The following is a 23,467-nucleotide window of genomic DNA, read 5'->3' as shown; positions in this document are numbered from 1 at the left end:
CACTGCATGCTTTTCCCCCCAAGCAACACCTTCCCTTTGCTAACTCTTCTTGTTTCTTTCCTGCAGTGTAAGGAAGGTGGCTTTCCCAATGATCTCTGGCTTAGTGTCAGCACAGAGAATGTGTCGGTGTACAAACGGGGAGACCCCAAACCCCTAGAAACGTTCCAGTATGAGCACATTGTCTTCTTTGGGGCTCCCCAGCCCAATACCTTCAAGCTGACAGTGGATGAGAGAGAGATGTACTTTGAAACCCCCCAGGTATGCTTCATGGAACACTAAGTTAGCCTGTTTTGTGAGTGACCACAAGCACTTTTGTGCTGAGGCAGGATTCGGTGGGCAAAAAGCATAAGCCGAAAGGCTTCCTTTTTAAAGTATGTTGCAGGGGTGGGGAACCCTTTTAGCTCCCCAGATTGGCCACATGGGTCAGATTTGACAGGTGGGTGGGGCTTAGGAATCACCAGTCACAAAGCTGGCAAAGCATTTCTACCTCCCATTCCCTGAGCAAAGGAGGGTGGGGGGAGCAAGGAAGACACCTGCATTTGACAGATTTTTGGGGCTGCCTGTGCCTGTTCCTTGAGCGGAATTTAAACCCCACGTGCAGGCGGGGGTTGAATTCTGCTCAGGGAACAGGTGTGCACAGCCAAAGAAATGCAGGCTTCTTTCTTGCGTTTCCCAAAGTGATAGTAGCAGTAGGGGTTGGGAGAAAGCAAGGGGATACAGAAGACCCTTTGCAAGTCCCTGTTCCAGTTATATTCCATTGGCTTCGGGCCACCATCAGAAATTGCTGCTATATTAACTGCTCAGTGTGTTAAGTGATCCTGACTGTCCCCTCTTATCTTATTAGGTGGGAGAGATCATTAAAATCATGAAAGCCTACATCAACATGATTGTGAAGAAATGTTGTAGCATCAAATCGGCCACCAGCCTGGACAGTCGTGCGAGTATCTGGACGAGGTGATGAGGCCTGTGGCGCTGCAGAGCCCTTGAGGAAAGATACACACTGTATTCCAGCCAGATTTGTAGCAAAAATCCTTTTTCGTAAGAAGGAAAAAACATCTCCCTTTTTTCCTTTGCTTTGAGAGAAGGAAAAAGGGACTGATGCTGAGCACCCACAGCTGTAGGGCTTGCTCTTTAACCAAAACCACAACCCCGACTACTCTGGCTAGCTACTCAAGGCAGCTGGAGGCCAGGCTCCCTCTGGCCTCACTCTTGGAGTAAAGACCTTACTGCAGATGCAAAGTGAGACCACCAGAAGCAAATGTGGCTACCTTTCTTGAAGAGATTGAGGCGCGGAAATATTTTGTGCAATAAAAGCAGCAGAAAGGCGGGTGGGTGGGTGGGGAGTCTCAGTGTTGTGCTGTAATGCACCAAGCAAGATTCCCGCATGCGCAAGAGATAAGAGACTCCAGTTAATTTGGCAGCCAAGCTCTCCAATGGTAAAGATAAACTAACCCTTTGGGGGGCTGATGTTCGCTCAGGGATGAGCTGCTACTACTGAATATAGTATTGGGAGCCCTCTGCTGCGTGGGGGGCAGGGCGGGTTGTGTTGTGTTATCAGTATTACCATCCCCAGAGGTTTAAGGTTTAATTACTTCCAAATCATAGAGTTTTCAATTATTAAAAGGCGACCACTCTGTTTGATGTTAGCGGAGATCCTCACAGAGGCTTGTGACTCGAAGCAGGATCCTTATGGAAACCACCAGCTGTGTGTAAAACGACACATATTTCTTTTGGTGCTGTTCTTCCAAGCCCTTTGGAGAGGAGCTATTTCTCATGGTGCATGTTTGGAGAGTTTGCCACTTGGTAGTATAAAAAAAACCCATTTCTCTGATGAGTCAAGGGGGTGAGATTTGTGGATAGATCTACGTGTATCCAGTTGCAAGGAGAACAGTCCCTTTTCCCTAATCACTTTGATGCTGCTTTCCCTTCCTTCCTGGAGTTTGGGCTGCTTTTATTCCTTATCCTTTTCTATAGGCTAGTTTTTATGCCACACAAAGCCTTGGGAGGCTACAGATAGTAAAACAGACTAAATGAATGGATTTTGAGAAGGTAAGAGGAGGGAGCTGGCTGCGAAGGCGGCAGAGAGAAAAACCAACTAGAGTCAAGGTAACTGAGAACACAGAAGGCTGAAGGAATCATCTGTGCTTGATGAGGTAGGGAAGGATCGGGGCACGGGGAGGAGTCAGATGAGTTGGCTGTAAATCTCTGAATCCCCACCTGTCGGAGGACTTGCTCCATTCTCTCCTGAAGGCCTCCAGCATGTCAACCTGGGAAGAATGGGTTTATCCTGTAAGCTGCTGAAGCCATAGGGGAGGGATGGGGAATCTGTGGCCCTCCAGATATTCCTGGGCTACACTTTCCTTCATCCCTGTCCATGGGCTGTTCTAGCTGGAGCTTATGGAGGGGTTCATCCACCTGGAGACCAACAAGTTTCCACTAGGCTAAGTGCCACATTGGTCCACTGTGGTTGCTTAGAAAAGCCATGTACATAAGCCCTCCAATGATACTAGCTTGCAGTGGGTTGGCAGATGATAGATGAAAGGCAGTTAATGCAAAATATGTCTCTTTATCCTGCTTCTGCTAGCAGTAGGAAAGGGGTAAAGAGGTGGATAAAGTATTGAAGTCCAGTCCCCAAAGGGTTCAAATCTTACTCTGCCCACCTCCTGCCTTCTGAGACATCTTTGGCCATTACCCAGATATTTGTAAGCATCTTTTCATAGCCTATGGGGCAAGGGACTTAATTTTTTAAAAAGAAAAATACAGCCAAGATTCTCAGTATCCTGAATTCTTTGTCTACTATCCATTTCTACGTTTGTGTAATTTGAGGGGAATTATATTCAACTATGCCTTCCTGTCTAAGCACAAAGGCAGCATTTTTCCCTATTCCAGGCTATTTTGGGGTTTTCCACTTTCTTTTTCAGCTAGGCAAATCAATCTGCCAATCTGCTCTGACCTACCAAGGTTGAATTTCAAATCTCTTGTCCAGCCCACTCAGTAAAACCCAAAGAATCTGGAACTTTTCCTCTACAAAGGATTGTCCAATCAGGGATCTCGTTTCCACACTCCCATCCCTTTGTCCCTGGGAATGCAAATAAAGTAAGTCACACCTGTCTGAAGAAGCCATCCAGTGATGTAATTATAATTGCTTTCTTTTTTATTGAAGCGAAAACACAAAAGCCACAGTTCAGAGTTTAGCAGCCACCTCTTTTCTCCTGTAAGGTGCCCACCCAAATATCCTGTGCATGTTATGTAGTTACATCAGCAAGGCTGGACAGACTGTCTCACCATTCTGTAGTTTTGAAAGAGAAACATTGCCTTAAGACACCAGACTGAGTCACATTAAGAGTTCTTACCTCTTTGTTTTGGCCCTCACCAGGTTGCAGAGTGGAACAAAGACGACTAGTGAACTTAATATTCCCTGTTTGGTCTGATACATACTAGAACCTTCTTAGTACACCTTCCTGCTCCCCAGTCCTTAGCCCTGAATTACTGCTCTGTCCTGGCTCATGGGTTGCTGCAGGCAGCTTAAACCCAATTAGAAGTATAACTTCCATTAATTCTATTGCAGATTTCCTTCTGCTCTTTTTGTTTGTTTAATTTGTAACTGGCTTTACAAGATGGAAGTTTAATAAATTATTGGATTGAAATTGTTTTTCTTTGTTTCAGTACCTCACTCACAGGCTCACAAGACATTTTTTTGTAGAATTCTTTCCCATTTTTTATTTTTTTCAAATTCCTTGGATTGTTTGTAACAGTCCATGCACGGGTGGAATGAACTTGCATAGCGGAACTCCACCTTCCTCTCCTTCCCCCTGCAGTCTTCCCACAATTTTAGGAACCATAGGGGCTGCAGAGGTGAGGAAAACAAGGTGGAAGTCCTGTTGTGCAAGCAGATGTAAACTTTCACAACAGTGAGTTCTGTCAATTATTAGTAACAGACGACCAAAAAAGAATAATTGAGCAGGAAAACCTGCTTATGGGTATCCAGCCCATGGGCTAAAGCTTTTCACATTTCAGAAGTGCTCTATTCCTTCCTGGGCTGCTTTATAAAATTTCTATCCCATCACTGAGGGGAGGGATTAGGCTACAGAAAGTCAACTGAACAGGGTACAATAATTTTACTTACAAGGCTGTGCCTGTGTTGATTTCCTGAGCCAACTCCTTGTTCAAGCCATCGGAACAGGAGAGTAGGTATACAGATGTTTCAACTTTCCTTTATAGCAAATTACTTGTTTTCATTATTGGAAGAAAAAGTTGCAATTTTCCTTATTGACGGCAATTCAGAGGTAAACGGGGGTCTAGACTAAGCACACCAGTTTTTAATCCTCTGGCTTCTTTTCTAGTTTCCACCAGGACCCAAAGATGCCAGAACTGTCACCAAATTGCTTTTGAATATGTTTAATTTTTATATAAACAAATACCATACACTTGAACCTGCAATATAGAAACACAATGATTTTTAAAAATTATTTCCCAAAGATTTTGTGTTAGCCAGGCTTGCCTTCTGCGACTGATTTGCACTAGCAGTACAGAGACTTTGATAGGTGTAGCATGAGACTCAAAGCTGACCAACAAAGCCCTACCTGCTCCAAATATAGATATGGTCCAGAAAAAAGCAATACAACCTTTGTAGCTCAAAGACAGGCAACGTACAATAATCTAACCATTAAAAAACATAAGCAAAAACATTTTCTTGCAGTACTTTGTGGTAGAGAGGAAACTTTATTGTACAACTCTGAATTCTACTGGTGGTTATTTAGACGACCATTACTGAGCACAATCTACTGCCAAGTTCCTCAGTGCAAGAGCCGCTGAACTGAATGGGAGCCGCACAGAAATAATAGATTGTGCCAACTGTGGCGTTCGATCCCACATTCTCTGTTCACCCACTTTATCCCTAGGGGCATGTGCTAGGCTAAATATACACTGGGTAGCAAATTTTAAAGCCGCAGAAGGATGAACAAAGTGTTCCTTTCTGCTTGGTTCATGACATTTCAATTTTGATTTGGTATGGTGTTTGGATGATCTCCCATTTTCTCTGCAAGTGCATGTAATATCAGGACAACAATGGGCTGCCCTCTGGAGTAGAAGTTGGAGAGTACAGGCACACAGTACTTTGAAAAAGCAAGGTGCCTTTTCCCCATGGGACACCTTGACAACTACAGTTTTTAATCCAGCTATACAGACCGTGCTATGCACACTGGTGCTGAAAACAGTCTGGAGGGGGGTCTGCACTGTGTACAGGTGTATACTGAAGAGAGACAGCACAGACCAACAAAACAAAATAAACTGATTTGCAAGGAAAGGTAACTGGGAAGATGTAAAAAAAATTAAAATACATTATTATTGGCTCTGTAGATGTATTTGGTAGGAACACAAGTAATCCAATTTGAACTGGGTAGGTAAATGGTATCTCCCACTTTTAGGGCCAGTTTCACAGTCCAGGCAAAGACTGCAATCACACTCACCATACAACAGGGATTCAAGGCATTATAAGAGCCCATTGTCCTGATATTGCTCAGGTATGAACTCCACTGATTCTGTACCCAAGATTGGCAATCCAAGCACAAAACCCATTCTAACAAGCAAATAACCTTGGTGGGTTGGGGCAAAGATCCTTCCTCACGGAAAAACACCCTGAACAAGTGTTCTTTGCATCCTAAGTCTTTCAGTGAATCTGACTGTCTTTGATTCAGTTTCTGAAATAATTAAAGGGAAAAAGCTGCTTATGACGGCATGTCCACCCATCATCTTTTCCTACACAGAAGGAAGGGAAAAACTCTCTGAGCCTTTGACATGATCCCCTTACTGTTGGCTGCTGCTATACTCACAGGGAAAGTTGGTGTTTATGAGGCACTGCCCTCCTGGTGTGCCCTTGGCCTTAGGTAAATCACTGGTGCCAACAATTACCTGTGCCACTTGATGTGGCTTAAACATTTCAGAAGGTGGCAACAGTCACCCTCGGAGTTTCAGAATATGCTGCACAGTATATTGCTCAAATATATACATTCTAGCAGGGCTGGTTGGCTGGCCTCACCTTTTGCTATTTGCTCCCAAGCCCTACCTCTCAGAGAAGGAAGGACTGAGGCCTGTTGCTGTACTGCATCAGTTTGGAATATTTGCTACTGGAGGCATCAAGAAACAATATGCCCAAGACTCCTCTCTCTCAGTCATGTACTAAAGGCCCAAAGAAATGAAGAGTTCTTCATTTTAGCAGAAAATGTTTTGAAACTGCCTCTTCCTCCAACCAGCTACAAAGCACCAGGAACAACAAGGAATGTTGACAGCAGCCATTACATCAAGTAACAGGGAAGCTGGCATTCGGCAGAGCCTCCTAGATTGCAAAGCAGCACAGGGCACCGCATGTCTATGGTTGACCTATCACACCACAACACACTTTAACTAAAGAAGCCAAGGGTTTCCAACACAACAACCACAATGCAGTAGGTGCAGTCTCTCTTTTTCCTTTAAAAAGACCTGCTGGACGGAGCATCCAACGGTTTGGTTCCTTCTTACTCAGCAATACACCATGTAAGGTTCCCTCACAAAGGGAGATGTATTTGGATCCTGGGGCATCATCCCACACAGCCAGGAGCCAGAAAAGGGCAACCTTGCCTTATAACCTGCACACTAGCCAGGATGGACTGAGTACAAGCGCAAACACATGCACTACTGCACACAGAGGGCATGGCAAGGAGGAATGGCACTCAAAGGGAGAACTGATCACCTTCATGCAACTCTCATCATAAATGGCCCATTCAGCCTTGGCCCACAACACAAAGCATACCTCACAGTATCTCCTGGCAGCTCTCACACAAGCTAAGTTTCTCTCTTCATGAGCAACACAGGAAAAGGCACTGTGTGCAATGGAACAGGGTAAAGGGTCACTTGGAGGGATAACATAAGAGGCTCACACCTAATCTGGCAGACACATTCCTCTTTGGCCTGGGAAATCAGAAAGCCTTCCCTTCCCTCTCCCTCTTCCCTTTCGCAAATACTGCTATTTGCACAGAGGCAACATACTTTGCTGACAAGAAAGGGCGGCTTCCCCAATATCTGTGCAAAGGGGAGGGCCGCACTAGCCCTGAGCCAAGGAGTCTCATGGTCCATTGGCGCTGCCTGGCCCTAGAGCGCCGACAGCAAAGCCTCAGCTGTCCCGAGTGGGACAGCAGCAGGCGGCATCGTGGCTACTGAGAGAATATGCCTTTGAAACGGATCTTGTCCTCGTCTTCTTTCTGACGTAAGCGGGTCTCCAGGCTACGCAGCTCCCGGGCAACCACAGGGCCCAACGACGGATCCAGCTGCAAGACCTTGGCAAAGTCAGCCTGCGCTTCGGTTGCATTCCAAACAGCAGCATGGGCCTTGGCTCGCTTGAAGTAGGCTTTGACGTTATCTGCGGGGAGAGCCAGCACCTGAGTAATGCAGGCAGGCTCCGTACACTCTGACCAGGCCCACCCAGTGGTCTATTCCACTTTCAACCAGGGCACAATACAAAGCTCCCCCCTCAACCCCAGTTACATGCAAGGACTCTCTTATTTATTTAAAATGACACATATCACACCTATCGCCCAGGTGATGCACCAGGGTTCTCCCCTTCTCATTTTATCTTCACGACCCTGTGAGGTTGGATAGGCTAGGAGACAGTGACTAGCATAGCACAAGGTCACCCAGTGAGCTTCATGTCTGAGAGATGTGCACCCTGGTCTCCCAGGTCCTAGTCCAACACGTTAACCACTATACCACGCTGGCTCTCTACAACCACAGTAGGCTGCCTCTGCCCCCACATGCAGTCCCTCGCAACACAAAGTTAGATTAATCAAATCCCACAACTCCCTATTTTCAGAGCTGCTTCCCATTCCCCACTAGGGCATGGTGTGGCCAGCAAAATGCCTTACCTTCATACTTGTTGAGAATAGAGGAGCAGTGATCCAGCACCTCGTAATACTCCTCGTTCAACAGCTTACACTGGCAGTAATTCAGCAGCAAAGGGGTGATTTGTTGGTCCAGCTGGATCCAGTCTGGGGATCCGGGCTGCTCCTGGGGTACAGGACAAGGTAAGGAGCGTGAGGCACAGCTGGAGGATTTCAAAGGTTCCCCTACATATGAGAACAGAAGTGCCATGATGGCTGGGCAGCACAACCAAGGGCCCTGTTGACTGAAAAGGAGTGGCCTCCTGGAAGCCCTGCCATCAGAGCAGACCTTATGGAATGAAAGACAGGGGAGGAACTGCGCAGGAAGAAGGGCTGCCCTTTATGCGGTGCCAACCCTGCTTATCAATCCACAACTCACATCTGACTCTGCAGCATGATGCAAGGGAAGTGGGATCCCTGCTACATCCGGAGCTGACACACCCACCCTCTTAACACAAATGTGTAGACAAAAGTGAAGCTGCACTAGGGTGTGAGGAAGACGCGCCTTCACTCACCTTCATCTGCAGGTTCTTGAGGCAAGCGATGGCATCGTAGTACTTGGCAGCTGCCTCCTGCACTTTGCCTTCCTTGTAGAGCTCATTGCCTTCCTGGTGGATCAGGGGCACGGCCTTCACTTTCTCGTCATCGGACATGGCCCAAGGATCTTGCCGGTATGTGCCAGGAACTTCCACCTAAGCAAGGCACAAAGGCAGCAGGCTGGGTTAGATAGCGGGGGCAATGTGAGCACTGTAAGAGCCCGTCTCACTGTGTGCCTTCCGCATCCCAGGGTACAGGTAAGAAAAAAAACAGTCTTTGATGAGATTTATGAAAGGGGGGGGGAGTGAGATAATAGGAGGGCTCTCAGTAGGCAGCTGCTGCTTCATCCCTGTGTGGTACCTTTAAAAAGCTAGCAAAATCATCTCATGTACTTAGCCAAGAAAATAAAAGCGGAGACCAAGACAGATCTGTTGGGAATCAGCTTTCTCCTCCCTTCTTGCACATCCATACACCCACATACAGGAGAAACTCTCAAATACACAAGAGAGTCATCACGCTCCTGATTCTGACTGTCCCAGAGGACCTCACCTTTCCTTCCCCTCACCTTGAGCATCTCAATGGCAAAGATGAGGGGCTGGGGGTTCTGCTGCAGCTCATCGAGGTCTGGGTAACCCAGGGAGTGATGCTCATGCATCTGAGCAATGCCACAGCAATGCCGTTGTCCCTCCAGTGGATCTTTCCCAGCCGCAATGTTCCTCAAGCTCTTTGACACCATTGGGTACAAGACCACATGCTGGAGAGAAAGAAAGAAAAGATCAGGCATAGTCCTTCTTGCTAGGAGAGAAGAACCTCTCCCAGGGAATACCATCAGCCCCAAGGATATGAGATAAAATTTTGTGCACGTGCAAAATGGTGTATTGTCTCTCCAAAAAGAACAAATCTGGCATTCCATCACCTGTGCCAGATCCAAATACTTAGTTGTGAGTTGTGGAAGGAGAATCCTGAAAGCTGCAGCTAAGGAAACTCCAATTCTGCACCAAGAAAGCATAAGAATGTGTTAGGGAAACTACAGATGCCAGGGTTAGGGAAGAGGCCTTTCCTGGCCTGGTATGTCTAAGCCACTTCCCACACTAGACCAAGCTAGCTTGCCGCAGAAGTGGGGATTCTGGGTTCAACTTAAAAACAGGTATATAGAAAGAAGAGTACCTGGATGCCAAGATCCAAGTCTGAGGCAAGTACTGTTTAGTGAGAGAACCCTAGCAGATTTAAAATAGCAAAATATACAGCAAAATAAAGTGTGGAAATATAAGTTGTTAAACCTTCATAATACACCCTTCCAAGCTCCTTCCAAAGTTTTCCTCCTCCCCTAACATAGAAAAAGACCACACATTGGGTAAATTAAAAATGGTTTACTGACTTCAAATGGCTTCATAAAGTTGCACAGACGCTAAAAGTTGGCTAAGTTACAAAGTGGTTAAAGTTTCTAAATGATTGGTCTAGGAACTCAAAATAGTGGTTTGTGAGAGCCATGCTGAGCTTCTCAGGTAGATGTACGTGGAGGTTAGAACAATAGGCTTGATGACCTAAGGGGAAGTGATCTAACTAAGCCTGGCAGGACAGCTTATTCTGTGGTATTAACCCGTTCATGCATTAATTAAGACTTAAGAATGTTGGTTCTATGATAGCTCAGTTGGTAGAGCAGGAGACTCTTAATCCCAAGGTCATGGGTTTGAGCCCCACTTCCTGCATTGCAGGGGATTGGACTAGATGACCCTCGTGGTCCCTTCCAACTCAACAATTCTATGAGGCTGATCATCCCACAAGGATTACCTTTGTGTCACACAAGAACTCAGCCATCTCTCCCTCTCTCATGGTGTGCAGGATAGTCTCCCAAACGGGTAGCTTGAATTTCTTGCCAATGATGAGCTCCATGGGCTTCCCTCGGGTACGGCTGTCATCCAAGACTCGCTGGTCCGCACTGCAGAGCAGTGTGCGGTAGTGGAAGGTCACCTGAAGAGAAGGGGAAGCGGAGTGGTTGGATTAAGGAACTGACGTGGTATTACACCAACTTATAATATCATGAATAAAGCTAATAGCACAGTACATTGCCCTTACTGTATACAAGTGAAAGAGTTAGTGCAATCAAGCTAAGAACAGAGTTTGTAGAAATTTCAGCTTATTAGCTGATCCATTCCATGCACTGTAGGAACTGGACCTTTAACATGGTGGTACCTACCCTATGAAGCTCCCTTTCATGGCATCAAGCAGGCACCAACTCTTTCATCTTTTTGGGGCCTATCAAATAACCTTCATTTTCTACAATAAGCTTTTCAAGTGGAGTTCCACCCCCCATCTGCATCTGTCCTTGACATGTACACACACACACACACACACACACACACATATGGATGTTGCTAAATCACTTTGGGACTTTATATGGGAAGCATTAAATAAATACAAATTTGATTCTCAACATCCATTTAAATAACTGGTCATATCAACCGGCAAATAGATATAGAAAGTCCTAGCCCAGGGTTTTAAATAAGCCCAGAAAAGTTACCTAGCCTGCAAAAATGTTTAGTAGCCAGCTGGGAGCTGGCAAAGAAAGACTGGAGAGTTGCAGTACCAAGCTGGATGCAGAAGAACAGAGCACTCCATTCCCTCCTCTGCTAGCCCATTCACTCACCTACATGCAAGTCCTGGCCAACCATGGCTACGACTTAAACACAAGCCTGTACCAGCTCACTCACCATACCATACTGCTATGTGGGTGGATTGAGCAGCAGGTCTCACAAGCTACTGAGCCAGAAGAAACTGTTATTCATGATGCTGTAGGGGAATTATACAGCAAATAAAAATAACTTGTTTAAATATCTCTGTCCCCCAATTTCTCAGGCAGAGAATAAAGGGGGGGGTTACTGCATTAGGAAATGTAAATGGAGGAAGGGGCTTCAGCATCTTATGAACACAGATCTGCTACTAGCTAAAGGTGGCCTAGGTGACTTTTATCCCAGGAAGCTACTTTATAGCAGATCAGACTATTTGCCCCCTAGTTTAGGGTTACGTGCTCTGACTACCAGCAGCTGCTCAACAGGGTCTTGGGAAGAGGAGGCCCTTTCCTCTCCCTTCCTATCTGTTCCTTTTAATTGAAGATGCCTGGTGCAGAACCTGCATACAAAGCACCTGATCTGCTACTCACCTATGGCCCTTCTTAAAGGAATAAAGGTTTCTCTCACGCATACCACGACTGGGAGAAGCAAGTGTCTTCACTATCCAATTATGCAGATTAATCTGTAAAGTGTTTACTGGTAGCACAGATGTCGCTTTATCCTATTTTAATGCACATATTCAGTTTACAAGCACCAAGTCTGTTCTCACTGCAAATATGATCCTGTTTTGAAGGTTGGGGCAGGGCCTCTTGTATCAATTGATGCTTTGGGGAACCGCCGACCTTCTGATCGGCAAGCCCTGCGCTCTGTGGTTTAGACCACAGCGCCACCCGCGTCCCCCAAGCAGTGTATACATTTTATTAAATAAATAAGACCCCCCCCATACTTCCTTCCCCCCCTCGGGATTAACCCGTCACATATTCGAAGTGGACTTGGAAGCACAGCTTGCAAAATGCACATTTATGGGCGGAGTGGGGGAAGAATCCCTCCATCTCGAAGGCAGGAACAAATCAGCCTCGAGTTAGCAAAATGCTGGATGTAATAAAGCGTGGGTAACGAGCTCAACTCACAAACCCCGCACCCCACTATCTTCCCTGCGCACGCGTATTTTAGCCCCCTCGTGCGTCATCGCCACTCGCTTGCGCATGCGCGTTCCTCCGGCCCCGTTCCGTTATTTACCTCAGCCCCGAGAAACCGTCCTTTCTCACCTTGGTACCATCTTGGTAATCTGGTTGAGGCCCTCGGCCTTCCTGCACCAACCGCTTCTGGATGCCATCCGCCCGGAGCTGCGCGACCTGGTCCGCCATGATGGCTCCTCGCCCGAGTTTTGCTTCGAGGCAACCTTCGTGCGTCTCCGTAGCCTACGGACGAGCCGCCGAAGCTCCCTTCGGCGGATGCCGGATGTCGTCGGTTATTTCCGTATCCGGCTTCGGACGCGGCTGGCGGCAGCCGAAGTCTTTCGGAATGACTCGGGCTGAGCCTCGGCCGGCTATACTTATTGTAAACAGAGGGGCGGGCGGCGCTGCGTTGCGCGGATCTGGGCTCTCAACTCTTGTCCCAAGTAGCGGCCTGAGTCCAGTCTGCGCCTGCGCGTTTTTCTTTACGTGCCTGTTGCGTCTCCCTAGTCTGCGGGGGAGCTTTTTGGCTTCGTACAGGAGCTACGGAGTCTGCAGACAACGTAGTTGTTATTGCATACTGCTAATCGGCTGTTGTAATACAAAAAATGTTAATACTGCCTACAGTGGGTATAGAACAGCAGAGCAACGTTGCACACAAAATCCAACATACTGAGATACCTGCTAATACCAAGGTTACAGGTTTGAATGATCTCGGTATGAGGGTATATTCCTGCATTGCAGGGGGCTAGACTAGATGGTTTTCCCAGTAGCGATGTATGGAAGTGAGAGCTGGACCATAAAGAAGGCTGATCGCTGAAGAATTGATGCTTTTGAATTGTGGTGCTGGAGGAGACTCTTGAGAGCCCCATGGACTGCAAGAAGATCAAACCTATCCATTCTTAAGGAAATCAGCCCTGAGTTCTTACTAGAAGGACAGATCCTGAAGCTGAGGCTCCAATACTTTGGCCACCTCCTGAGAAGACTCCCTGGAAAAGACCCTGATGTTGAGAAAGATTGAGGGCACAAGGAGAAGGGGACGAGGATGAGATGGTTGGACAGTGTCCTCAACATGAGTTTGATCAAGCTGCAGGAGGCAGTGGAAGACAGGAGTGCCTGGCGTGCTCTGGTCCATGGGGTCACAAAGAGTCAGACACGACTGAACAACTAAACAACAACAATAGACTAGATGATCCATGGGGTCCCTTCTAACTCTATTATTCTATGCTGGGCTACATGTAAAAAGAAATGCCAAATCCTGTTTCTGCTCTAGGTCACGAATATTCCCTTTCTCTCTTAATTACAGAAAATCTAAAGGAAGAAGCCTTTCTCCCCATTCCCCAACATAAGTTTTCCTTCCTATTGGTTTGCTAATGCAGAAGTTCTTTTCAATGCTTAACACCCTTGAAGACCATTTTTGACAGCTTAGGGAGCTGTTTGTCGTGAGAGGTTAGTGTGTTGGCTGCAGCATGTAGGTGTGTCACATGAATGCTCCCCATGCTCTTCCCGAGGCTGGAAAGGGGTTCATTTATGTCTAAAAACTGTGTCACCAACATGAAAAGCTTGGAAAGCTCTGCCCTAGTAATTGCACTTCGCATTGCATCTTTACAATGCAATCCTATATGCTCCATTGAGTTCAGTGGAAATGACTTCCAGGTACGTGTGCCTAGACTTTGTCAATTTCCTCAGGATAGCTAGATTGCAAATAAAAGGGTGGTGATTAAATTATGAGTGTCTCAGTGATTACAAAAATCATGGGAAGTGAGTGAACTAAAGACAAAATGTAATTATGTAAGAATTTTGCATATTTACATTTTACTTACTATAGTAGGATTGTGTATAAAATTGATCTTTTTATTTTTATATATCCACACACGGCTGATATTTTCACTAGATAGATGGATAGATATAATTCAAATATATTGTTGTGCACTTTTTAAAGTAAATAAGGGTCCTTCTGAGAAGGCCTTGCTAAACATGTGTGACCTTTGGATAACACCCCCCACCTACATTGCATCATTTGCAGGTTTTGTTCATTTTCTGATTTTGTCCTGGTCCTCGTTTGTCCTAGATGGCTGCTGACCATGAATTTCCTATTTCTCCAGCTTCAGTTTTTTCTGCTTTGTTATTTACAGTCTCCTTCACCTTAACTAGGATGTTAGGGATGTGTGTTTTTTAATAATTAACCAATAAATAAATAAAAATACATGTTTGACAGGGACAGGATAACTGTTTCCAAGCTAGGTTGAACCATTTCCCCTGTGGGCTCAGAAAATGTGGGAATGAATCATTTGTCTGCTGCATGAGAACAATCTGGCAAAGGACTCTCCACCTTCTCGCTTCGCCCCTAACTGCCTCTGATGACTGTGTAGTAGACTGACAAGAGGACTCTAGCCCTTTCCATTGTACCTGGCAGGTAAGAGGCCCTGCTGAAGAAAATATTTCCTTTCCCTTTTGCAAGGTCCCCAGAACTGGATCCAGAAACATCCTCATATCATTTTGCAGACGGTAAGTGCCCAATTAAGGAAGAGATGGGAGCACTACAGAGCTCCACACACCACGATTAGGTATTTTGGTGTTTTTAGTTCAGATCTAAGCTGCCTTTCTAGCACTGACAGCTGCTGCTTCTCCTGCTAGGTTTTAATATGATAAGTTATACTTTTGCTTTTTGATATATTCAACAAGGTTGATTTCTGCATATCTGGGTCTTGCTTCGCCGTTACAAAGAAATCTGATTGTGCCAAGGGTCCACACTGGAGCGAGAATCTTTTATTGACTGGTGTAGGGTTGTCAGACACACAAGACAAGCACCTTATACCTTTAACAGCTGAGTAAGAGAGAATTGGGACAGATGCCGTTTGTTATGGAGAGATAAGCAGAAGACGCATTGGCTGATGCACACATGCCCCAAACATGTGCAAATAGTAAAGGCCCAGGACCCTAGCTCTAAGGGCATTCCAAGTCCTGTGCTTGGTATTTGGGAAACACTGAACACTGCCGTCGATGCTAGCGCACCTGCAGAAATGTTATTCCTGCATGAATGTTGTGTGACAGATGCCACTGTAAATTAACATGAAAGGCAATCGATGAAAGACTTGAATTCTGAAATTTCTCTAGAGTGATCTGGTGCTTCCTTCCTCCACTTAATACATTGTCCTCCTTTCTTCTGTTTGAGAGCACTTGGGAGAGTTTAGAAAAATAAGATGCCATTTCATTTACTCTCTATTCCAAAATCCAGGAAAGTTGGATGCAGGGTGCTACCAGCAGAGCATAGGTGCATTGCAGAAAGGTGAGTTAATATAGAAGCAGGGGCATAGGAAGGGGGTGCGGTCCGCCCCGTGTGTCATCCCTGAGGTGACAAAATGGCACACCGTGGGCGGCAGCACTTACTGCGGGGCCTGGCCTGCAGTGTGCCTGAGCCACACATCTGTCCTGGGAGTGACGCTGGGGCTTGGGAGCCTGCACTGCCTGAAACAGCAGCATGGGGCTTGTGTCTGCAAGGCGGACTTGCTGGCCACCCCCCTGGGTGGATTGCTGTGGCGCCCCCGCCACTCTGGGTGCCGGAGCCGCTAGCTACGCCCCTGCATTGAAGTAGCTCCAGGTGATTCTCTCAAACAAATGAAGGGGAAGGCCTCAGGAACAAGCTAGCTTGCTAGATGATGTCCCAAGATGACTTAGTCAAAAGTTATTTTGCCTTGGACTTTGAATTCATCAGGAACTCCTGACTCTGTTGAGACAGAACCCTGTTACTGATCAAGCTGTTACTAACCTTGAATGCACTTACTCCAATTTCCAAGTGCCCAGGTGAGTCCACCTTTAAGATTGGGGTGTGAAAGGAGGCACAGCAGTGCCATTTTGTACAGCTCATTGTCTGTGTTCTGTGGCATTTACCCAGTCATATGACCCAAGTAAATCTGAGACTGGCAAACTTCTACAACCCAGCATCATTAAAATGTGTGTTGCTTTTTCTGCCATGGCAGATTTTTGCTGAAAGGGAAGTACAAGGGAAGGTTAGATCCTTTCACCCCAAGCACCATTGGTCTTTGTCTTCATTTCTGGAGCATCTAGAGGCCCAGCCTACTCTGAGGATGCTGGTGTTAGTCAACAAGGATGAGCTTCGAGTACTGAAGAAAGAGCTGAGGAGCTGCTTCCCTGAATCTCTAAAGGTGAGATGGCCTCTGCTTTTTGCCAGGCAGATGCAGAACCTCTGCTTGGACGATGATTCCAACCCAAAGCTTAATGTGAACACCACCAGGAGCCCAGTCTGTGACAGATACCTCTTTAATCCAAGAATCTGAGGGAAGGGGGTAGTGGTTTCTTTCTTATCCTTTAGAGCTGGAAATGTCAGGAGATCAAGGAACTGTACTCTGGGCACAAGGGCTTTCCAGAAAATGGCAGGTAAGGTTGGGTTGGCAATGTCATGACTCACTGTTGGCTTCATGGATCAACTGACCACTGACAAGGTTAACGGCAAGGCTGGCCACAAAACTGACAGGCGACATTTGAAAGAAACCAGGAACACATCTGAATTCTTTTAATGCTCCTGTTTCTGTTACGTCAAGATAGCTGAAATGGCCGTGCCGTGCCCCCTCCCTCTTGTCCCACCAGGTCCATGGGGCTGTGCTGAACGTGTGTCACGGCAACGCTTTCCATCAGGAGATACTGGTAGATTCCTGGCCCAGCTTCCAAGTGGTCATTGCACGGCTCCAGAGAGAGGTACTGCTGTGATGGGACATCCAAGAGAGGGATGTTTGTCTTGGTTCTGTGAGTAGCATCAGCTACAAATCAGGGCTTGAATTGTGAGGACGAAGAAAGCACTACCAGTGGGAACAGAGAAGGTAGAGGCAGGTAAAGCCATAATTCCCTGCCCAGTCTGGCAGAAAGTGAAGCAAATAGCAATAATGTTGCATGTTAGTCTTAATCTCAATTTAGTGCTGATAGCTTGATAACTTGTACTTATGCTCTCATAGTGTAGCGGTGTGGTGCACTGTTGCTGGAGCAGCAACATGTCTGCCCCATTATTTTTAAAGGGGGATGATGCACACGTTTACCCAAGGGAGAGTACAGCCACATACAAAGAGTCATAGTGGGGAAGATGGGATTGGGAGATGGAGCATTCCTGGTGCAGGAAATTCTCTGTTGCCAGGGTGCCAACAACACCCCAACAGGTGCCTAACTCCTTTGCACAAGTACTTTCCACAGCAGACTCATAAAAGAGGTATGAGCTGGGGCATATTTTCCTGGCAATGAAATATTGTCAGCTGAATGCTTGGGAAATGCTGTTCTCTACATCAGATATGTTAGTGGGGGGAGTCATTTGAGCCCCCTAAAACAGAAAAACTGCACATATTTTGCATAGTAACACTTAATTGGTTTAAAGCAAGGGTGGCAAACACCCAACCCAGAGGCCTGATCAGATCAAAGACCTCCCCGGTATTAGGAGCAGGAGCAAAAAGAGGGGAGAAATTAAAAAATGAGATTGATCATCTGAGGCTGGATGCAAATTGCACCTCCATCATCTGAAGAGGGGTTTTTGCCGCTGATCAGATGAGCAATCTGATGTGTGCTTTCTGTGGTTGCCTATGTCTTGCAGAGGGTTTGCTATGATAAAAAAAATCTTATCCACCTGTTTTGAAGCTTTTTACGCCTGCTCTTTAGATGAAGACTCCTAGGTGGGCTAGTGTGTGCAAAGGAATGACCTCTTCCCATCTTTCCTGCTTGTATTTGCCTAGAAAGTGCCTTCAGAAAGGAACTATTTTACCCAGTCTTGTGCAGTTTTCTATAAGGACCTGGATGTCTATGAGAAATTGGTGAAAGATTCTGATGCCATTGATTGGAAACAAGAATTCTTACTTCAGGGTAAGACACCTCAACATCCAGTTCTGTGCATGTGCCAGTGTTACTAATTTAGAATTCTTAAAAAAGGAATATTGTATGCACAAGTTTTAAGTGTGTGTGTGTACTTTTCTAAACTGTTTCAGCATTGGCATATATATTTAGAGAAGTGTTATTGTAACCTGCTCTGCATCTGTGGAAGAAAATCTTAGTTTTGGTGCTGCTGAAATCCTCTTCGCTAGTCAGAGCAAGGTTTACTTGAGGTGATCACTGTTTTACCTTTCCCATAATCATATAGAGTTGTGGTCTATGCTTCTGTGACTTCTGCCCGTCTCCTCTGAGCACCTCAATAATCCCCTCACCATTTTCCACACCCAGGTCTGCAGGATGGTGTGTATCAGACATCTCAAAACCTAGCAGCTGCCAAGCATTTCTCCGCAAAGCTGGTGACTCGAACCCAGGTTTTTGTTGTGCAGAAACCCTTGAATTTGTCTTCTTCCACACCCACGTATGTCACACTCTATGACTCAGGGGTTGCAGGTAGCAAGCAATACAAGGAAGGCCGGAGACATTTGCCTATGTACTAGTAATTTAGAGCATGGTGCCCACTCACTGGAGACCTGTAACAGGGGAAAATATGTGCAAGAGGAAATAAACTCAAAGCCAAGAGGTGACTCTTATGCTAGGCAGCGTTATCTTTTCAGGAAGAAAGGACAAGGACCTTGGCAGTTGTAACTGCAGAAAGACTCCTCAATATTTCTGATTTTTTCCCATAATTCAAATGAGAGATGATCCCTGTTTTTTACCCAGGTACTCTGCACATGCCCAAGGACACAAGCAAGGTGATTAGGAGGAAGCACAAACAATGGCTGGCTAGTAAGCCAGTGTTTGTGTATCTCTGTAAATCATACATTTTTCTCTCCATAACACTCACTTTTTTTCTCCTAGAAAGTAAGGGGAAATGTCTGTGCGTGTTATGGAGCGAATGCCTACGGATGGCGGGGGGATCTGCTGCAGTCATGGGCAGAGGATCCATGGTTCCCCTTCCTTCCCTCCTCTGTGGCTCGCTTTGAAACAGCAAAGCAGGAGAGGAGCCACTTACACAGGTGTAAGCGGCTCCTGTCTGGTTGGCTCCTTTAAATCAACCGTGCTCTCTGTCCCTCTCTCCTCCCCACTTAGCTCGCTAAATAGCAGCAAAGCTTTTCAGCTAGCCGAGCCGGGGAGGAGGGAGAGAAGCAGAGCCTGCTTGTTTTAAAGGAGCAAAGCGGAGAGAGGAGAGGAGCCTTCTTCCCTTATACCCCTCTCCTGCATTATTAGCAGCATCCTTCTCCACACACCCCACGTGTGTTCCTTCTCCCCTTAAACCCCTCTCCTGCATTATTAGCAGCATCCTTCTCCACACACCTCACGCGTGCTCCTTGTCCCTTTTCCTTCCCTCCCCACTTAAAACGTGGTTACAAAGCACGGATCCACATGGATCCTCAGGATTTTTGCATTGGGCTACCCCAAACTCACCATCAGATCACATATCTGTGGCCACAGCATGAACCATAAAAATCATACATCCACTGTTTCGTTTAGAGTATTTTTTTCCTTGTTTGCCTCCTCTAAAAACTACGTGCGTGTTATGGTCAGGTGCGTATTATAGAGCGAAAAATACGGTATTTGTAGGCTTTACAAAAGGCAGGTACTTAGTAAGGTTCATCAGGGCCACTGGAGAAGTCCTCTGTAAAATGGGAAGGGGAGGGGAGGACATTCAACTGGGCAGGCAGTGAGGTTAGAATGTAACATCACTGTTGATAAATATTACAATAAAGGATTGTGCTTTCATAGGGTTAATATTCCTGAAACATTTCATCTGCAGAGTGGGATCAACTTACCAAAAGCATAGCTGTAGTTTATACTATTATGAGTCCACTGGGCTAATAGCAGCTACACAAGGTGATGAGCTCCTCTGTACTAAATCTTTGCTGGTACTAAATCAGGCTTCCTCAAACTCGGCCCTCCAGATGCTTTTTGTCTACAACTCCCATGATCCCTAGCTAGCAGGACCAGTGGTCAGGGATGATGGGAATTGTAGTCTCAAAAATATCTGGAGGGCCAAGTTTGAGGAAGCCTGTACTAAATATTCAAGATTTAACTCTGTTGCAGCAAGTACAGGAACAAACAACATTGGTGGCATTTAATAGTCTCATAACAATGCCACTCATCATTCCCTCTTAATTAATTTTGGGAAAATGTAGCCCAAGTAAGGAAGTCAGCATAAAAACTGGGTCCCTCACTAATAACGGTAGGGAATAAATTTAATCAATAATAAACTAGCTAGGGCCTCCCATTCTCCATGACTAGAAATCAAACAAGCACCACCATGTGCTCGTAGATCTAGAAAAGCCACAGAGGGCTCAGTTATACCTTTTGTCATGTTAACCTTCAGGTGGTTGCAGGGCATCCCAGCTCCATCTGCAGACTTCAGGCTTGACACTTGGGTGCTGGAGCTGGCTGGTTCATTGTGCCTTAAGTGTTACTTCTGAAGGTAGGCCTTAACCTTTCTTTCCTTCTTCAGGTCAGGATCAGAGCTGAAACTCTCATCCCTCAACACCACTCATGCTGCCCTGCTGAATGAGACCTGGAGTGTAGGCGGCAATGAGCAGAGTCTCTGCTATCTGACTCGGCTAATCGACTGCTTCCCTAGTAGTTGCCTTCTGGATGCTGGAGGATGTCCTATCTCTTGGGTCCTGCTGGATCAATTTGGGTGCCTGACCCATGCTTACACCATGCCAGCACACCGTGGCAAAGGCTACATTCAGCTGGTGATAGCAGCACTAGGCAGGAAGCTACAAAGCCTCAATTACCCAGTCTATGGTGATGTCCTGGAAAACAACACATCAATGCAGAGAGCCCTACAATGCCTTGAAGCCAACTTTACTAGTTGTTTTCTGTCCTACGACCTGCATACACCCATTTCTCTGCTGTGACAGGCTATTCAAAAGCTCTGTCAGTAAAAAACAAACCAGTGGTAGCAGAAACAGATGGTTTAAATGAGAAAATTCCTATATATATATATATTTTAAGTTGCATGAAGTTTCAAGAACTAGGTTCACATTTAATAATCTGGACACAAGCACATTGGCCCTACAGTTAACATCTAAGCTGAATCAATACCTTTCCAGCTAACACCGATTAGATCCAGACCTCAAACAAATAGCCAGCAGATGAAGGATAGATTTGATTTTCACCGATTCCATCTGTGCTCCCGGAAGAGTTGCATCCCAGGGTTGCTGGGCCACCAGAGGAAGTCTGAGAACTTTTGACAGGTTTGAAGCCTCCAGTTGGCTAACCTAGCAGTACTGCTCCCTGTTTATACCCTGACAAAACATTTATGTAGACCTCTTGTAGAGGCTCAGTAAAGTAATAGAAATGATAATGTCTGTAAACAGAACCTTAAATGAAGTATTGGGAGAAGCTATGTGCAATCGCTGCAGACAACTGTTAAGGCACGTGCTATACAATATTTGACTTTAACACCAGAAAATTCCAATTAAATTATATCACATTTGTAAAATGCACACTGTTTGGCCTGAGTACCAGCAGAAGATACATAGGGCCAGAGTCAACGAACTGGTCCCCCATCAGAAGAAGCCCACACAGGAGTTCTGCTAGCACAATAGGGCTTTCTTCTCGTGCCATGTGCCCCCTGAAATTGGCTCATAGGGTGGGAGGTGTTGAGAGAACCCCAAGAACAGCGTGTGGTGGGAGGAGAGGAGAGATTGGTCTGTCTGGCAAGCAGAAAAAGTGACAGAAGAGTGTGAAGCTCAATTCTTCCCATAGCTTCTAGTATTCAACGCAAGAGTGCACTTCCAGCAGTATACCACAAGGGCTACTGTTGGGAGCCCATTTCTCATACCTGTTCATCATTGCTGAATGACAGCTTCAAATAACAACTCAAACTTTACTGATACCAAGGAATAAAATAGCTACATTTGAGCAAGTACAAAGTATTATCTGGGGCATTAAAAACCCCCCACAAACCCACCCAACAACCCTGTAAAAATGCATTTAGCTGTTCTAGGAGCCAAGAACAAGAGGTCCTACCTAAGCTTGGGGGAAGACACACATTGTCTGGTACAATGTTAATAGTTTACTGGAAAATTGCACAGGTGTGTGTGCGTACTCTTAGTACTTGTGGGCAATTCTCTGCATCATCTTCACTCCTATCCTCTTTATCCATTTAGACAAGGTGTTTCTTACTCCAGATCCAAAAACATCTGAAGGGCACAACTCCCATCCACCCCAGCTAGCATGACTAATAATCAGTGATGATGTGAGTTGTAGTCCAAAATATCTGGTGGGTACCATATTGATGAAGGCCAATTTAGGCTCTTAGAAATGTAAGTATCTTACCTGTACTACTGGCCCCACCAGCATAGTGGATATACAGCTGCTTTTGCATTTCATGACATTATGTTCACCTATGTTCATTACCATAATTCATATTCATTATTATCTATTTGGTCACATACTAGTGCAGTTCGATCCATTCATCCTCCAAGAAATGGCGGCCTTGCTCCAATCCACAAACCAACAAGCCCCTAAATGCCATCTAGAGTGAGTGTAAGATGAGAGCTAAGAAAGAAGAAAAATGTGGCTGGAAATGTAACCCCCTTTTATAGTTTGCAAATGAGTGTACAAAACACCCCTGTCTAAAAGCTACATCTTTAGGCAGTAGACAAATATGGCAAACCGCCACCTCCGTCCCTCACAAACCCAGCATTTCTTTTTGGAGATGGTAATGTGACGTGAGTAGCAGCAACCGTGCTTTTTTTGTGAAATCATGGAAGGTCCAAGAGCGAGTAGCACAGATCGTACAGGAATGAGGACAGGGGGCTAACCTCACCCTCTTCTGCCTTAGCTGGCTGGTTTGTACGAGAACAAAAGCCTACAGGAATTATGCCTTCTGGTTACACTGTCTACAACTTTATTAACAAAGAATGCTAATAGAGACTTTCCTAATAGCATACTGAGTTAACACGTCACATTCCGCACTGCCAGTGGTTTCACGGTCATGCTTTCAAAGAGCAATTTTGCTAGGCACAGACACATAAGAACTCACCTCTTCTAGAGCCTCTTATGGCCAATAGACTGCATTTGACACATTTCAATCCTCTTGGAAAAACACTTTCAGAAGACAGTTGCTTTCTATTCCCCCCCCCCCCCCAGTTTGTTCAGAACCCCTGAAACAGTAGCAGATGAGATGCAGGGACTTGTTCCTCACAGTGCCCTAACATTTCGGCTGTGGAGGCCTGATTCACAAATTACTGTGACCAGAGAGGCCAATTTGGATCACGATATGGCAGCTGTCACTGTGTGGGAGCCTTGTGCACACCACCTCTTAATGGCCAGACTGGGTCATTTCCACCACATATCTGACTGCTTGCAGTGG

The 23,467-nt window shown here is 45.9% G+C and overlaps 3 protein-coding genes across 12 annotated transcripts in view; 2 read left to right on the top strand and 1 right to left on the bottom strand.

Moving 5' to 3' along the window:
• LOC308475875 (unconventional myosin-X-like) overlaps nt 1-3,647 on the top strand; it is a 79,872-nt gene extending 76,225 nt beyond the window's left edge. For all 3 annotated transcript variants that reach the window (XM_081003350.1, XM_081003351.1, XM_081003352.1), the window contains 2 exons: nt 67-258; nt 845-3,647. In XM_081003350.1, the coding sequence (XP_080859476.1) occupies nt 67-258; nt 845-958 (306 nt within the window). In that variant the 3' untranslated portion in view covers nt 959-3,647. The remainder of the gene's footprint in view (nt 1-66; nt 259-844) is intronic.
• A 735-nt stretch (nt 3,648-4,382) lies between these two features.
• AIP (AHR interacting HSP90 co-chaperone) lies at nt 4,383-12,414 on the bottom strand. Its single transcript, XM_081003688.1, has 6 exons — nt 12,286-12,414; nt 10,239-10,418; nt 9,013-9,201; nt 8,426-8,602; nt 7,896-8,037; nt 4,383-7,393 (listed from the first exon to the last, which is right to left on the bottom strand). The coding sequence occupies exons 1-6, from the start codon at nt 12,382-12,384 to the stop codon at nt 7,188-7,190; spliced, it is 993 nt and encodes a 330-aa protein (XP_080859814.1). The 5' UTR covers nt 12,385-12,414; the 3' UTR covers nt 4,383-7,187.
• Nucleotides 12,415-12,797: 383 nt separating this feature from the next.
• On the top strand, nt 12,798-21,593 carry LOC308476162 (glycine N-acyltransferase-like protein 3). Of its 8 annotated transcripts, none has more exons than XM_081003624.1 (6): nt 12,798-12,887; nt 13,499-16,358; nt 16,801-16,908; nt 17,925-18,051; nt 18,406-18,535; nt 20,591-21,593. In XM_081003624.1, exons 2-6 carry the CDS (start codon nt 16,092-16,094, stop codon nt 21,000-21,002), a joined length of 1,044 nt encoding a protein of 347 aa, XP_080859750.1. In that variant the 5' UTR covers nt 12,798-12,887; nt 13,499-16,091; the 3' UTR covers nt 21,003-21,593. The 8 variants fall into 8 exon arrangements, with proteins under 8 accessions (XP_080859750.1, XP_080859756.1, XP_080859755.1 ...); XM_081003630.1 differs by lacking the exon at nt 12,798-12,887 and having other exon boundaries at nt 13,016-13,641; nt 16,254-16,358; XM_081003629.1 differs by lacking the exon at nt 12,798-12,887 and having other exon boundaries at nt 13,016-14,608; nt 16,254-16,358.
• The last annotated feature ends 1,874 nt before the right edge of the window (nt 21,594-23,467 follow it).

This window comes from Podarcis pityusensis (genome assembly GCF_964106645.2).
Source record: "Podarcis pityusensis genome assembly, chromosome: 1".
NCBI lineage: Eukaryota > Metazoa > Chordata > Lepidosauria > Squamata > Lacertidae > Podarcis > Podarcis pityusensis.
This window is presented reverse-complemented; position numbering and strand designations above follow the sequence as displayed.

What these genes read in the sequence shown, in the direction of transcription:
- LOC308476162 (XM_081003624.1), top strand. Translation starts at nt 16,092, where the DNA reads ATGACCCAAGTAAATCTGAGACTGGCAAACTTCTACAACCCAGCATCA. An exon ending in GCTTCCCTGAATCTCTAAAG is followed by an intron (nt 16,359 to 16,800) that starts GTGAGATGGCCT and finishes TTGTCCCACCAG; the next exon opens with GTCCATGGGGCTGTGCTGAA. An exon ending in TTGCACGGCTCCAGAGAGAG is followed by an intron (nt 16,909 to 17,924) that starts GTACTGCTGTGA and finishes GTATTTGCCTAG; the next exon opens with AAAGTGCCTTCAGAAAGGAA.
- AIP (XM_081003688.1), bottom strand. Translation starts at nt 12,384, where the DNA reads ATGGCGGACCAGGTCGCGCAGCTCCGGGCGGATGGCATCCAGAAGCGG. An exon ending in ATTACCAAGATGGTACCAAG is followed by an intron (nt 10,419 to 12,285) that starts GTGAGAAAGGAC and finishes CCTTCTCTTCAG; the next exon opens with GTGACCTTCCACTACCGCAC. An exon ending in TCAAGAACCTGCAGATGAAG is followed by an intron (nt 8,038 to 8,425) that starts GTGAGTGAAGGC and finishes CCTGTACCCCAG; the next exon opens with GAGCAGCCCGGATCCCCAGA.